Here is a 14,315-nt window from a genome sequence, read left to right as displayed (position 1 = left end):
TGAGACACTCTGACGCTGACTTTTTCTTTGAACACAAGCTCTGATTAAGTCTTCCCTTTCGATCTTCATGATCTTAAACTGAGCAAATAAACTGGATGATGCTGTTTATCATCTTGTCTGATCGGATTGTAAAACCCTGCTCTGTAGTTGATATTACTTTGTGGGGTTGGCAGTCACAGCTTTGATGAGATTTGCCGATGGTCATTTTACATTCTGGTTTATGTCTCCCCAGAGCAGTGTACATGCCAACCCGCTAGATTGAAAAAAGCTGACACATACCCAAAAAAAGCTGACAGCTTGAAAAACAATGTAGAACTGAACAAAAAAATCCCCGGATAAACACCAACACTGAAGCCACTACTTAAAGTGATTGAATAAGTGAAATTCCTTCCTATTCCACTGGATTTTTATTAATATTTTGAGATCATATTCGGCAATTTTTTGTTGAATGGAAAATTAAGCCCAGTAGTCTTGGGTATGAAATATATAGTTATATATTTCACAGGTTCATGTCTCATTGGGACCACAGTGAGACATGAACCTGTCTCAGATAAACCTGCAGCAAAGCTCAACGTGATGATGTTGAGTTCATTTCTTGTATGGAAGTCTGCTCTCCCCATAAATATTTGATTCTGGCCTCCTTTCCTTAAGGTGCGTTTTCCACATAGTTCAGCATGTTCTAACTTCCATCCCAATGGATGAATCCCTCCCCCCTGTTAGCTGCCTGTGTCTTAGCAGAGTGTGTCTGTGACCTCCTAGTATAAAGGGCGGGCATGTTAAGAGCTTTCTTGGACAGCGAGCTGTTTGCCAATTGAGGTGGTAAAAGGGGGACCCAGAGGAGCTGTCCACCATTTTTGGCAATGTTCATCTCTAGCTACCCAGTCACTTTGGCCACTGGTTCTGTGGATGGCTCCAACCATCAAAACTGGTGGTGGAGAGCCCATTATTTCAAATTTCCTGTCCTGATCTGATCTTCTTGCAAGCTAAAGTTTTCTTTCTTTCTTTGTTTTTAACCCACTCCATGGACGAGAATCGATAGCTCTCAGTGCACAGAGATGGGAATATCACTCAACTCGGGGACATGGAGCTCAATCTGAAGGCCCATTGTCTATCTCCCACTGTCAGTTGAGGTCTTTAGCAGGCCATTTAAGGATTAACTCAGTACCAAGCGAACGTGTCACTGGAACAAGACCATGAGCCAGTAGAGCAGAATGAAATTAATTTGCATGATGTTATGGGTATAACAGAGACATGGATGCAAGGGGATCTAAATATTCAAGGATACACACACTACCAAAAGGACAGGCAGAGAGGGTGCTGTTGCCTTGTTAGTAAGAAATGAAATTAAATCAACAGCAAGAAGTGGTATCGAGTTGGAAGGCGTAGAATCTGTATAGTAGAACTACAGAGTCATACAGTCAGAGTCATAGAGTCATACAGCAGGGAAACAGACATTTAATCCAACCAGTCCACACCAACCACATTCCCAAACTAAACTACAGCCAACTGCCTGCACTTGGCCCATATCCCTCCAAACAGTTCCTATTCATGAACTTATCCAAATGTCTTCCAAACATTGTAACTTGAAGAAGCGCGGAGGAAAACAATCCATGATAGGAGTTGTGTCAAGGCCTCCTGGCAGTAGACAGGATATGGCCAGCAGCTAAATTAGGAGATAGATGAGGCACCACTACAATAACCGTGGGGGACTTCAACATGCAGGTGGACTAGGAAAACCAGGTTGGTGGTGAATGATAAAATAGGGCTGAGTCAGCATGGCTTCATCAAGGGGAGGTCATGCCTGACAAATCTGTTAGAATTCTTTAAGGAAATAATGAGCAACTTAGACAAAGGAGAGCCAATGGCTGTGATCTATTTGGATTTCCAAAAGGCCTTTGACAAAGTGCAGCACAGGAGAATGCTGAATAAGACCAGCCCATGGTGTTAGGGACAAGGCACTGGCATGATTGAATGACGAAGCATATCTTATTGTGTTATGGTCATGGGCGGGGGGGTTAACCAGTGTGGGCAGCCTGTCAGATGGGGGCCATCTAGAGGCGTAGGGGTTTTGCTGGACAGAGAATCACTTGACCAAAGGCAATCAGTGCCTGTTTGAGGATTTAGGGCAGGGAGTTGACCAGTGAGAGGCATCTCCTCTGCCCTGGCTTTCGAACCCCTTGTCCGCCCCCATAACTTCTAATTATAATTCATCCTACCCACTCTTCCCCCACCCCCCAATACAGACACACACACACACACACAGATGCACACGCACGCACACGCATACACACATATACACACAGATATACAGAGATATACACAGGTATATACAGACACACACACACACACTGACCCAATGCTTATCCTGAATGCCCCTCCAACAGCTGCCCTAACCCCCAATCTATTGTTGCCGGTCTCTGATTGTTTAGTGACTCTCATAAGGTGGGACATCTGCAACATCCACACCAGCCCCAACCCCAGTCCCACTCCCGGCCGGATCCTAATTCCAGATGAAGGCCCACTGGTACCTCCCTCCCTGCTGCATTTGATTTTGTGGGTTTTGCCTGAAGGAGTCAGTGTCCATCTCTCAGCAGCTCCCCCTGCCAGCTGGCAAGAATCACTCCTCCCCAACAACTGCATTGAGTAAGGCTCAAGATTTAAGACTGCCTCAATTAATAATGTGAATCAAATATATCTCTGGCCTTCATGTTGAGTCTGTATTATTTAGGTTCTGCTGGATGTTGTATATTGTTACATAACCACGTTTCTTCTGTGGATACTAAAGATCCCAGGCTTCATTTTAAAGAAGGACACTGGAGTTATCTCTCCATTAACAACATGAACAAACAGATTACAGAGGAACCTCGATTATCCAAATGTCAGATTTTCCGAACAAGGTGCCGATGCTTGCCTAAACTGTGTTATCCGGCATTCGAATCTCCAAACATTTGATTATCCGAACAAATACTCCCCGCCCATGTTGTTTAGATAACCGAGGTTCCTCTGTATCTGGTTGTTGCCACATTGCTGTTTATGGGAGCTTGCTGTGCCAAAATCGCCAGTGCATTCCCTGCATTACAGTTGTGATGACACTTCAACCATGCTTCATTCTCTATGAGGCACTTTCAGATGGTGCTGTATGAATGCAAGCCTTTCTTTCCTGGGAAGATTGAGGAGTGGCGGGTAACCTTGCAAGTTGTTAGAGTTGTCTGATGTTCCCCTTTTTCGAAAGGTCACCTTTCCTTTCTGGGATCACGAAGAATCTCGTTTGGCATACTCTAAGCGTGTGGGTTAGTTATTTTCTCAATTCCATTCTTGGATGTGCATGGGAGAGCTGTGAGGGGGGGTGATCGGGGTACTGGAGCACATTACAAGATAGTTTGCTGGGCAAGTACAGCAGAGCACTAGCCAACTTTCTGAACCTAGTTAACTCCTGCTGAGAGTCAATAGGAGTCAGTGCTCTGACTTTACATTAACATTCACAGGCAGGTCAACAGGTGCCCACACTTTTGAAGTTTCAGTCAGCACCTGCCCATAGTTCTGCTGCACACCTTTGAGCTGGTTTCACTCTCTTTGCTTTCAGAGAGCTCTGCAGTCAAACTGACAAATAGCGATGTCGCAAAATCTCCTATTCCCATTCGGTGAGAAATTGTGTTGAGTTGTCAACGCCAGTGATGTGGTGGTCTGTTTTAATCAATATGTCACAAAGAATTGCAGGTTTTAAAATTATGCCAATTGCAAAACCCACCAATGAGAGATTCCACAAAGTCTGGTTTAATTAGTGAAAGAAGTTGGCTGAAAGTTACTGCACAATAACGTGCTCTGCAGTTCTCCTTTACTTTCTCTGAATATGAGAGCAGCACATTATAAAGTGAAATAAGTCATTCCTGCAACACAGCAATTTATTGGCAATAACATTCCTAGAAGGGACAGAATAGGAAAAACAGGGATCTTTCCATACTAAGCTAACTGCCATTTTTATTTACTGGAATCAAATTTTTATTTGCCTATGGGTGATAGTAATCTCGCTATTGCAGAGGTAGACAGACAGACAGACGGCAGAGTGTCCCGAATGAATCAGCAGAGTTTTGAGGATTGGTGCAGTTGTCTTGTTCTGCCTTTCAGTAGAAACCTCTTTTGTCCAGTGGGTTCAGAGAGTGATTTGGGACTTTTCTGTCATCTCTGGAGTTAGATTGCGCTGAGTCAGTTAATGATGGCATCGAGCAGGAATGCTGGATTCAGGAGAGCTCAGTTATAGCGTGGAGAAAATCGTTCGGGCTTCCCATTCCTGGTCACTGTCCAACTATCTCTGTTTGAAAAGGACTTGGCAAACTGGTCTTCAAGCTTTGTTTGACTGTGTTGCATTAGAAAACAAAATATTTTAATAAATGAATGTGTAAGGGTGTTTTTGATTGAATGCCTGACCTAAAGCAATTACTAGAGCCAATAGGAATGTTAGACTTCAGCATTTGAAAGAAGAAAAACAGAAAGGAGCAGTGTTGTCCTATTGCCCAGTAGAAGATATGGCAGCACAGTGGTAACATCACTGGGATAGTAATCCCAATTGTGGGACATGGGGTCAAAACCAAATGCTGGAGGAATTGAAGTTCATTTAATGAATATGGCTATATAATGATTGGCACTAAAAGCCCATTTGACTCACAAATGCCCTTTAGAGAAGGAAATCTGCCATTCTTACCTGGTCTGGTCTATTCCAGACCCTCAGCAATGTGGTTGATGCTTAACTGCCCTAGGTAAGAATATTGGAATCAAGTAATAAATACTGGCCTTGCCCAAAACACTCCAATCCCTGAGAGAATACATTTTTTAAAAGATGCAAAGTCATCAATCCTCGAACCTCTGAACTGCAGTCAAAGTGATCTACTCTACAGTGACTGCCTGAGGAGCGGTTGGGATCAGCTTTAACAGTGATTTTACAATGGGCATATGGATAACTGTGTGAAATAGAAAGATGCCAGGGCACTGGCCGAAGGGATTACTTCGATAGGTCTTTCAAAGAACCAGCACACCCAGGATGGGGCCAAATAACCTGCTTTTCTTCCTCGTGAGTCCACCACAGAGTTCCAGCATGTCACAAGCACTGTACAATCAGAGGTGTGTGACAATTCCTTCAGGTTGCCACAACCCCAGAGGTTCTGCCCATCAGTGACTGGCAATGATGGCTGGAATTCAGGGTTGAGGACACCTTTCATGTTTGTACTGCCCACCCCAGGCTACCTGTGCAGTTGGGGCCAGAAAGTTTGGCTCGGCTTTGATTTCCTCTTTGCCCAGGGCTCTCTTTGTGGAAGCAGCAGTTTTGGGGGCCCCACCTCCCGATATCATGTGGGCATTCCTCCCACTGCTCGTGGATGAGGCACATTTCTGACCGGACAATGTGGGCCCAGAAGACCGAATGAAGACGTGCCTATAGAATATGGCATCAGATTCACTGAGGGTCAGGTCCTCAGAGGACACCCTTCCCAAGTAACACTAAGTGAAAACCAATATGAGTTTGTGGTCTAACCCTGTCTTAGGCCTCAGCAAGTGAATATGTCTGTTCACTTGTTGTTGAGCAGCAGCCTTGAGGTGACTCTGGAAATGGTCTGTCCACATTGCTTTAACCCTCACGCCCCAACCCCCAAAAGCCCCCTCCCCACACTGCTAGATTTGGCTATTACCATAGTCAGTTATTTGAGACAGCCCAATGCTCGCAATCTTTGAGAGATTCCCCTTCTGGCCGGAATAGTTTCAGTCCTGCACTGCTTAGGATGATCTGCATAAATACTACACCGCAAAATGTGAGAACAGAGTTCTGCTGATGTGAATACAAATGTATATAGAGGAAAATGACTTTAAGGGAGGACACACATAATGTATTCGCTGAATCCAATAGAAGAGAATTTGTTGTAATTAGATACAGAGAAACATGAAGGAAGATAAATGATGTGTTGTCAACACGGCAGCTTTTAAATTATTTCATTGAAATGTTCAGAATAGTTCCATTTCCTCAGATCATATACACGAGCAATTGCAGGACACTTGTTGATACTCAGGACCATCCACTGTTCTGTTGATTTGGGAAGTGTTGCTCAATTCAGTGGAGACTTCAGTTGAACAGGACAGCCACAGGCTAAGGGTTTCTGGGAATATGGGGCACTCTGAACTGTATTCACCTCAAAGCTTGACCAACTGTTGTGCTTTCTTTCTCCAGCAGAAGGAAAAAAGGAATGTTACTACAATCTCAATGATGTCCACTTCTGTGACAATGTCCTGGCTTCCAACGTCACCAAACAAGAATGTTGCTGCACACTGGGAGCTGGCTGGGGTGACAACTGTGAAGTGTTTCCATGTCCAATGTTTGGCACTCGTAAGTTTGCTCCTGGAGAAAGGACCGGCTGTAATGTTTTTGCCGTGCATTTGATAGGGAAAGCGGTTAGATAGCAGAGCGTTAAAAATTTTGAATGCTGCTCACGAACTGAGAGTCCTTTATATGTTTGACAAGTCACTGTATTCACCCTCCAAATGAAAAGGAGGTCTTTTCTCTGTATGACCAGTCCATGAAGCTGAGTGTGTTTGAGGGACAGGGTGCAATAATAAAGTCCCCACCTGTTCACACTCCATTGACCTGACCCTGTGTTGGAGTGAGCTGGTCTCATCACATAAAATGAGGTTGGATCACAAGTGTCACTTAGTGTGGCATATATTCCTTTTGGGCGGGCTGTGGGTCTTTCAAAAGGTGTGCTGGAAAAGCACAGCAGGTCAGGGAGCATCCAAGGAGCAGGAGAGTCAACGATTCGGGCATAAGCCCTTCAGTCTGCTCTTCTGATGCTGCTTGACCTGCTGTGCTTTTCCAGCGCTACACTTTTTGACTCTGATCTCCAGCATCTGCAGTCCTCACTTTCCCCTGTGGGTCTGTCTGCCTGTCTCAGTGCTGCTTGGCTTGACTTGCTCAGCCATTGAAAAAAGATAGAGTATGTCCTTTGTGTCCTAGGGACTTACAAGGCAAGGAGTAGTTAAGGTTGTTTCCAGGGACAGCATCACTCGACAAGCCAGCATGTTAGGTGGCTTCTTTCCTCCAGTCACAACATAAGAACTAGGAGCAGGAGTAGGCCATCAGGTCTGCTGAGCCTGCTCCGCTATTCGATAAAATCATGGCTAATCTTTCCATGGACTCAGCTCCACTTCCCACCTCGTTGTTGGGATTGAGTAAAGCTAGCGTTGACCCAAGACTAAATTGCATAGAAACGACAAAGGCCCACATATTGCTTGAGGCACATATTTATTATACGCTTCTGGGCAGGGTTTTACAACACAAGTTGAGCCTCTAATTACTTCATGCTACTTTGTTTTATCATATTCCTGTGAAGCACCTTGGGATGTTTCATTAGATTAAAATTGCTAAATAAATATATGCTTTTGTAGATTATTGCACAGTCATTGTGTGTGGAGCATGTAGTTTTGGAGAGTGGGAAGAGGGTAAAGTGAATGTTGTCAAATGTCTGAGCCAGTTATGATTGCACTTGTAACTGATTGGCCATCCAGTGCAGATGATAAAGATCTCCTTCATCAGTTCTGATGAAGGGTCATACAGGCTTGAAATATTAACTCTGTGTCTCTCTCCACAAGTGCTGCCAGATCTGTTGCATTTCTCCAGCATTTGCTCTTTTTGTTTTTCCTTCATGGATTTGGATTGCTTACATATATGAGAACATTCTCTTCCACCGATTCTGATGTAACTTCTCTATTTTATTCTGTAGCTGAATTCGCTGCCATGTGCCCTGAGGGTAAGGGCTTCATTCCTAATGGAGACTCAGCCTATGGAATCAGTGGACAAAACTACAAAGGTCAGAATCGAACCATTCATTTTCAATAACACACCCTGCGTGACATCAAGGAAGCAATGTGGTGGTGTTCCAGCTGTATTCAGCCAGTTGAAAACGTGATAGAAACTGAAGTGTGACGCCTGGGTAAAATTGTTTGGTTCGGCACTCTCAAGAAATTATGCTTTTCAAAGTGGTCCATGCCACACAGATAATCCCAATTTTGAATGCATCAGGGCATACAGCCAATCTAACATAATGTGTCATTTTGCAGCTGCTACTAGTTTGCAGGATTTCCCCTCCAGTCCCATGTTCTGATCATCCTATTCCTTCAATGCCACAGAATCTTACCCCATTAGCAACAGAGTCGTAGCCCCCGTTAACAACAGAATCTTATTTCGCTCATACCTCTGTCTACAGTTGGAAGAACAGGTGATGAGTAATTACCTAAAAGCTGGTGGAACATCAAGTCTGACCCTATTCAGCAATATTCCGTTCAAGAATGAGTGAGAACACACTAATCAAAATGTTCTTTGCCTGGCATAAATTGTGAATTGACTGATCTGTCTGCAAACTGTATTTGTGCTTCCAGTGCTGAAAAACCAGTCAGCTGCATTGACATACTCAAATTCACAGATCAGCAAAAAGATTTGAGCCTTCGGTCACTGTCTTGGACATTGAATGTGACCATGTTCCAATTTTCCATTTAACTGAAAAAGACTTATTCTTCTGTAAACTCCTGTAGAGTATTTGTTGTTGCAAGGGGCAGCACATTTGCCCATGTTTAAAGTATGAAAATGGCAAAGTGAACAGGGAATGATAAAACCCAGACCATGTCAGTCTAGACAGAGCTGCTTTAACACTTCACTGACAATAGGAATGAACCGTGTTTCAGTCTGTTCGAACACCCACTCTTTGGCTCGAATGGAATCCAACCTGTCTCGAAAAATAAGTCAGCTTCTGAAAAAAGCGCAGTTGCGTATGTGGAGGAATTGACAACTCTGCTTTAGTGCTTTAACATATTTTTAGATGTGTCAGCATAGCTTAGTTATTCATGTGCAAATCTTTGTGCATGTACGATTGCAGTTTTTGGCAACAGTCCGTTGCTGGTTGGTACAACAGGTGCAATTCTGCACATGTCATATATTTCCAACTGACTTGCAGTTGAACTTATTTGACAGTAGAAACCATACTTGATTTGCCTGATCTGGACAGAGGTAGAGGACAGAGTAGAAATGCCAAAAGCCACACTCCTTATTCAGCAAGGTCATACTACTCAACTTTGACCCCCAAGGTGATCCTCCTACCATGTACCATCATACAGACCATCTCTGTAATACCACTCACTTTGACCCTGCCAAGCCCATCTGCTGCTGAAACCTTTTTCCAGTTTTTACAAACTTGTATATTTGACTATTCCAGAGCACGCTAGGCTTACCTCCTCCATCAGCTGAACCCTGCTGCCCATGCCTCACTTGTACCAAGACCTGATCACTTCACTCCTGTGCTCCCTGACCTACAAATTCTAACCATTAATTTCAAATTCCTCCACCCCTCATCTGTATCTCTGTGTTGTCTTCCAGCCTGACAACCCTCTGAGGTGCCAGTATTGTTTGAACTTTGGCTTTTGATTATCCCTGATGTTACCCATCAGTGTGGGCTGTACCTTCAGGTGGCTTGTCCTGAAGCTTTGGAATTCCCTCCCTATATCCTCCCAACATGCCACCTCACTCATCTCCTTTCAATCACACTTCCTTGCTTGAGGTTTGGACCATCTCCTGTAATATTACCTTATATGCCTTGCTGTCACATCTGGCTCTATGACACACTGCTGAAACTGCCTTGAGATGTTTATTGCTTTAAAGTCACCACGTAAATGTATGTTGTTGTCAGCACAGAGCTCACAGAACTTTGCACTTTGTTGGATATATTAAGTTGGAGTTTCTGTCTTACCAATCTCAGCAGTACTGCTGGGATCGAGAAACCGAATTCAGGGCTAATTTGTACAGAGGGCAAAGGGGGTGAATCACAAATGGTTCAGCCGCCCTATTATTCACCTTTCATTTCCATTGAAGTCCATGGGAATGAAAATTGGTCGAGATCTATAATGTGCAGGCATTTTAAAACCCATGCTCCATGATCACCCAAAATCGAATGTTTGAACATTTCGACTGGAAGGCTGAAAGGAGGGGGCTATCCCCAGGCCATTTGTCTCTCGGCACCTGTCTCCAAATTTCATTGTTGAAAGCCCGGAATTGGACCAGCTGCACAACATGTTTGGTCTGTGGAGACTGGCAACAGAGACGGGAGTAACTACATTTAGCTGGGATTATCATGTTCTATCCTAATACTTCTGTGTAAGTGCGACTTCAACATTTGGGTTAACTTCAGTGGGCAAAATATAGCCTACACTCACTGTTTGTTCGAAGATGCGTTGTAATTCTGTTGCCACAATGCAAGCAAATTACTCTATCTTGTTATAAGAAGCAGAAGGGCAGGTTAAACAGCATGTATCTGTGCCTTTACTGGTCCCTATAATTATCAATCACTGACAGTCTCAATAGTTACCCACCTCTGCCGGTTTCTGTTGTTATCATTCTTTGCCAATCGCTACAGCGAGCAGTCATTGCCTCTCCCTATACATACCAATTCCTGTCCCAATAGTTATCAGTCTCTTCCCGTCCCAGTACCAACCAGTCTCTTCCTAAGCCTGTGTGTGTGTAATAGTGATCAGTCTAACCCTGCTGTCTTCACACTTTTCCCTTCTGTTGCTCATGGAAACCTGTCATTTTGAACTTCGGTGAGCTATGAGTTATCTGACAAGGGAAAGAATGCATCAGGTCATTCGCTGTTACTTTCCACATGTGCTTAAAGGAAACACAAGACCTCTCCCCAAAAGATATTTCTGCTGCAGGTAACCATTATCACTCAAGGTTCTCAGTCTTCTGCCAGTACCACCAGGGTTTCCCCCTTAGCGATGGCTCGAGAATCTGTGTTGTACTTGGGGGAAACTTGTACAACAGCTGGGATGATGTCCCTTTGAGGTTCAAATAACCTCATCTCAGTCACTGGCAATCTATAACTTGCCCTGTAGACTGCTGCCATAATTACCAATCCGTGTATCTACTTGCCGCTATGCTTAGCTTAGTTAGCTGGATGGCTGGGTTGTGATGTCAGCAGCGCAGATTCAATACTGGCTGAGGTCAGCATGAAGGTCACGCCTTCTCAGGCATGGTGGCCCTCAGGTTAAAATCACCACTAGTTGTCTCCGTCCAATGAGAGAGAAGCCCTGTGGGTCTCTGGACACATTTACACTTCCTGCAGAGTCGACCGATCATTAGATTTACCAATGCCATTCAGAACCAAAGACCTAGGCATTTTTTTTATTTCCTGAAAGAGTTTGCATCTGTTTTTAAATGAAGCTGATTTTGTTGAGAGGATTGCAGCTAAGAACTCAATCAAAAACAAAACTGCTGCTCATCTCTCTGGTGTCAGCTTCCAACATTTATCATTTGTCTTTCCATATCTCCTTTAAAAGCAATCACAGAGTCAGCTTCCTTAATTGTGGGAGGCGAGTCCATGTTTTAGCAACTCTCTATGGACAGTGACTCAGAGAAATGGTAGCATAATGATTATACAAATGGACAAGTAATCTGGAAACTAATCCCACTGTGGTAACTGGGAAATTTGAATTCAATTAAATAAATGAATCCAAAATTAAGAAGGTAGGATCAATAAACGGTAAAGGTGAAATAACTAGGTTGTTGGAAAAGCACATCTGGTTTGGTTATATATTTACGAAAGGGAATCTTGTGGCCTCACTCAGTCTGCCCTACATGTGTCTCTGGAGCCACAACAAAATGGTTAACTCTTAGCTGCCCTCTGAAATGGCACAGTAAGTCATTCAGTCATCAAGAAGGTGGTAGTGACCTACCACAATGTTCTTATCAACAGTTAAGAAGGGCCAGGAGTTGGTCTTGCCAGAGTTGCCAACACCTCACATTTTTTGCTTTGTTGTTGACGTTAATCCTCTTTGTACATCAACTCATCAAACTAATGGAAATGTTTCTCATCATTTACCTCACCAAAGCCTTTCAAATGATTTCAGATGTTCTACTAATTCTCCTCTTAATCTTCTGAGCTGTAATAATGAGGGTAACCTTACAGAGGTTTATTAAATCATGAGAGGTGTAGGTAAGGTGAATGGCAGATTTTGTTTTCCCTAGGGTCAGGGATTTCAAGACGAGGGGGCATATTTTTAAGGTGAAAGGAAAAAGATTTAAAAAAGACATGAGGGACAACCTTTTTACACAGAGAGCTGTTTGCGTGTGGAACGCATTTTCAGAGGAAGCGCTGTATGTGGATACAGTCACAATGTCTAAAAGATGTTTAGATAAGTGCATACAGAAGAAATGTTTGGAGGCAGTTGGGACTAGTTTAGTTTGGGATTATGGTCGGCATGGACTGGTTGGACCGAAGGGTCTGTTTCTGTGCTGTATGACTCTATGACTCTATTAAGTGTGTCAGTTGTTAATTTGAAAGACTATGCACTCTTGTGCTTCAAAGGCTATTGTAGTTAAATGTTTATCAATTGTGTTTGATTATGTGCATGTGGAGGATATTAATATGGATTTCATTTGAGCGCACATAAATAGAACTAATTGAAACTGTGGCATGATTGAGTTAGGAGGTGCTTGCAATATCTCACTCTGTAAATAAATGTGAGACCGAGTAACTATTGGCTCCAATTACATCTTCCATTAACTAGCTTTCTGAAATCAAACAACATAAATAAAGACTGAAAGTGCTGGAGAAATGCAGAGGTCTGGCAGCATCTATAGAGAGAGAAACAGATTTGAGTCCAATTTTAATATTCTCCAAAACTTCTGAATAATGGACTCAGAATATTATCTCTTTCCTTCTTTCTCCACAGATGCTGCCAGATGTGCTGCATCCTTCTAGCACTTTCTGTTTTTATTTCAGATGTTTAGCATCTGCAGTACTTTGCTTTTATAAAACATCTGTGTTGTATGGAACTGCTGTTGGCTGCAGTACCAGTGCCAAGGCAAGTGATGGCTGATTGTGAGGGAATGTTTCAGAATGCACTGCATTCTAGTTTGATTAAAGTCAGATGTTATCTTGCGGTCAGTTTATTACATTAAAAAACATACTTTTTTTGTTCACAGATGCTGATGAATGTGTTTTATTTGGACAAGAGATCTGTAAGGATGGCTTTTGCCTGAACACACAGCCCAGCTTTGAATGTTACTGCAGACAAGGCTTGTATTATGATCCAGTCAAACTGCAATGTCTTGGTAAGTTTACTTCATAGTAACATTAAAAACTAAGCACAAATGTGGCCATGTTATGCTTCGGTCACCAATTAATGAAAGAGCGATGGATCAAGGAGAGGGATGAAGGAAATGGGATTTTTATAAAGAACGGAAGTGTTAAAGATAACAAAGGCTTTGAGGGATATGTGTAGAAAGCAGGGATATTGTGTTCTGATACAGGATAAGCCATGATTATATTGAATGGCAGAGCAGGTTTGAAGGGCTGAATAGCCTATTCTTGCTTTTCATTTTGATGTTTCTAAGAAGTTAGAGTAGACGTATATACTTAGAATGCACACTGATATTGAACAGTTAAAATGGAATGGATACTCTGCCCTTGCCAACCTGAAATCTCTTACATAGTCAGTTCCTCAGGGAAGTGAAGCACTTTCCTCAGAGGTGGGGAGTTCATTTATTCATGCAGACTCAAACCCTATTACATCAGCTTTGTTTCCTGAAACCCTTCCCCAGTCTTCCTCCCTTTCTGCGGTAGAACTCACCACTGCCATTTCTCTCTTTGTCTCACTCTCTGACTCTCAGTCTCACTGTCTCTCCCGTTCCCATGCTAGACTCTTGATTAACATAGTCCTCGGGCCTAACTATCGACCTCTGGACTGCCTGACTTTCTGGTCAGTCTCTTGCTGATTTTCCCAGCAGTTTTGCTGAGGCTGTTGGCCAGTGTAAATGGCACTCTCCCTAACTTGTACAACATTTGCCCGATTATTTTAGTAAGATAATATTACTTTCACCATAATTTGAGAAATGAGTCAAATACACATCAGAGACATTTATGGCATTGATAACGTACAATTTTGAGCTGTGTACAAAGTAATAATAAAGAGGTAAACATAGTAGTGGAAACAATTTATTTATTCTTTACTGCTATTGTGAAGCCTTGACTGTAACTGTTCAGAGGCACAATAGTGAAAGAACACAGTCAATAGCACAGAAAGCTGGAAGTACACATCAGTTATAAAGAGGTGAGAGAAATGGATGTTTTTGGGGGTCGTAAGAGGCTATGGGATTTAGAGTGGAATTTCTTTGAGATATAGTGAGAGTTTTATTTGCTTCTTTCATCTGTAAGCACCAAGTCAGCCTTGTGTTAAACTCCAGGCCTGCGTAGTTTTCTCCCAATCCCAATGGCAGTGATCAGAGTAGGGCA

General features: G+C 43.0%; 1 protein-coding gene across 5 annotated transcripts in view; it reads left to right on the top strand.

Moving 5' to 3' along the window:
• ltbp1 (latent transforming growth factor beta binding protein 1) overlaps window positions 1–14,315 on the top strand; it is a 425,536-nt gene that overhangs the window by 292,118 nt on the left and 119,103 nt on the right. For 4 of the 5 annotated variants that reach the window (XM_043695509.2, XM_043695511.2, XM_043695513.2 and 1 more), the window contains 3 exons: window positions 6,212–6,367; window positions 7,758–7,844; window positions 13,007–13,135. In XM_043695509.2, the coding sequence (XP_043551444.2) occupies window positions 6,212–6,367; window positions 7,758–7,844; window positions 13,007–13,135 (372 nt within the window). The remainder of the gene's footprint in view (window positions 1–6,211; window positions 6,368–7,757; window positions 7,845–13,006; window positions 13,136–14,315) is intronic. The other variant, XM_043695510.2, reaches the window with a different exon arrangement.

Source organism: Chiloscyllium plagiosum, unplaced genomic scaffold, assembly GCF_037043375.1.
Source record: "Chiloscyllium plagiosum isolate Xiang-an unplaced genomic scaffold, Cpla_swu_hap1 HiC_scaffold_10, whole genome shotgun sequence".
Lineage (NCBI taxonomy): Eukaryota > Metazoa > Chordata > Chondrichthyes > Orectolobiformes > Hemiscylliidae > Chiloscyllium > Chiloscyllium plagiosum.
Note: the sequence above shows the minus strand (reverse complement) of the source record. Positions and strands in the feature narration are given on the sequence as shown.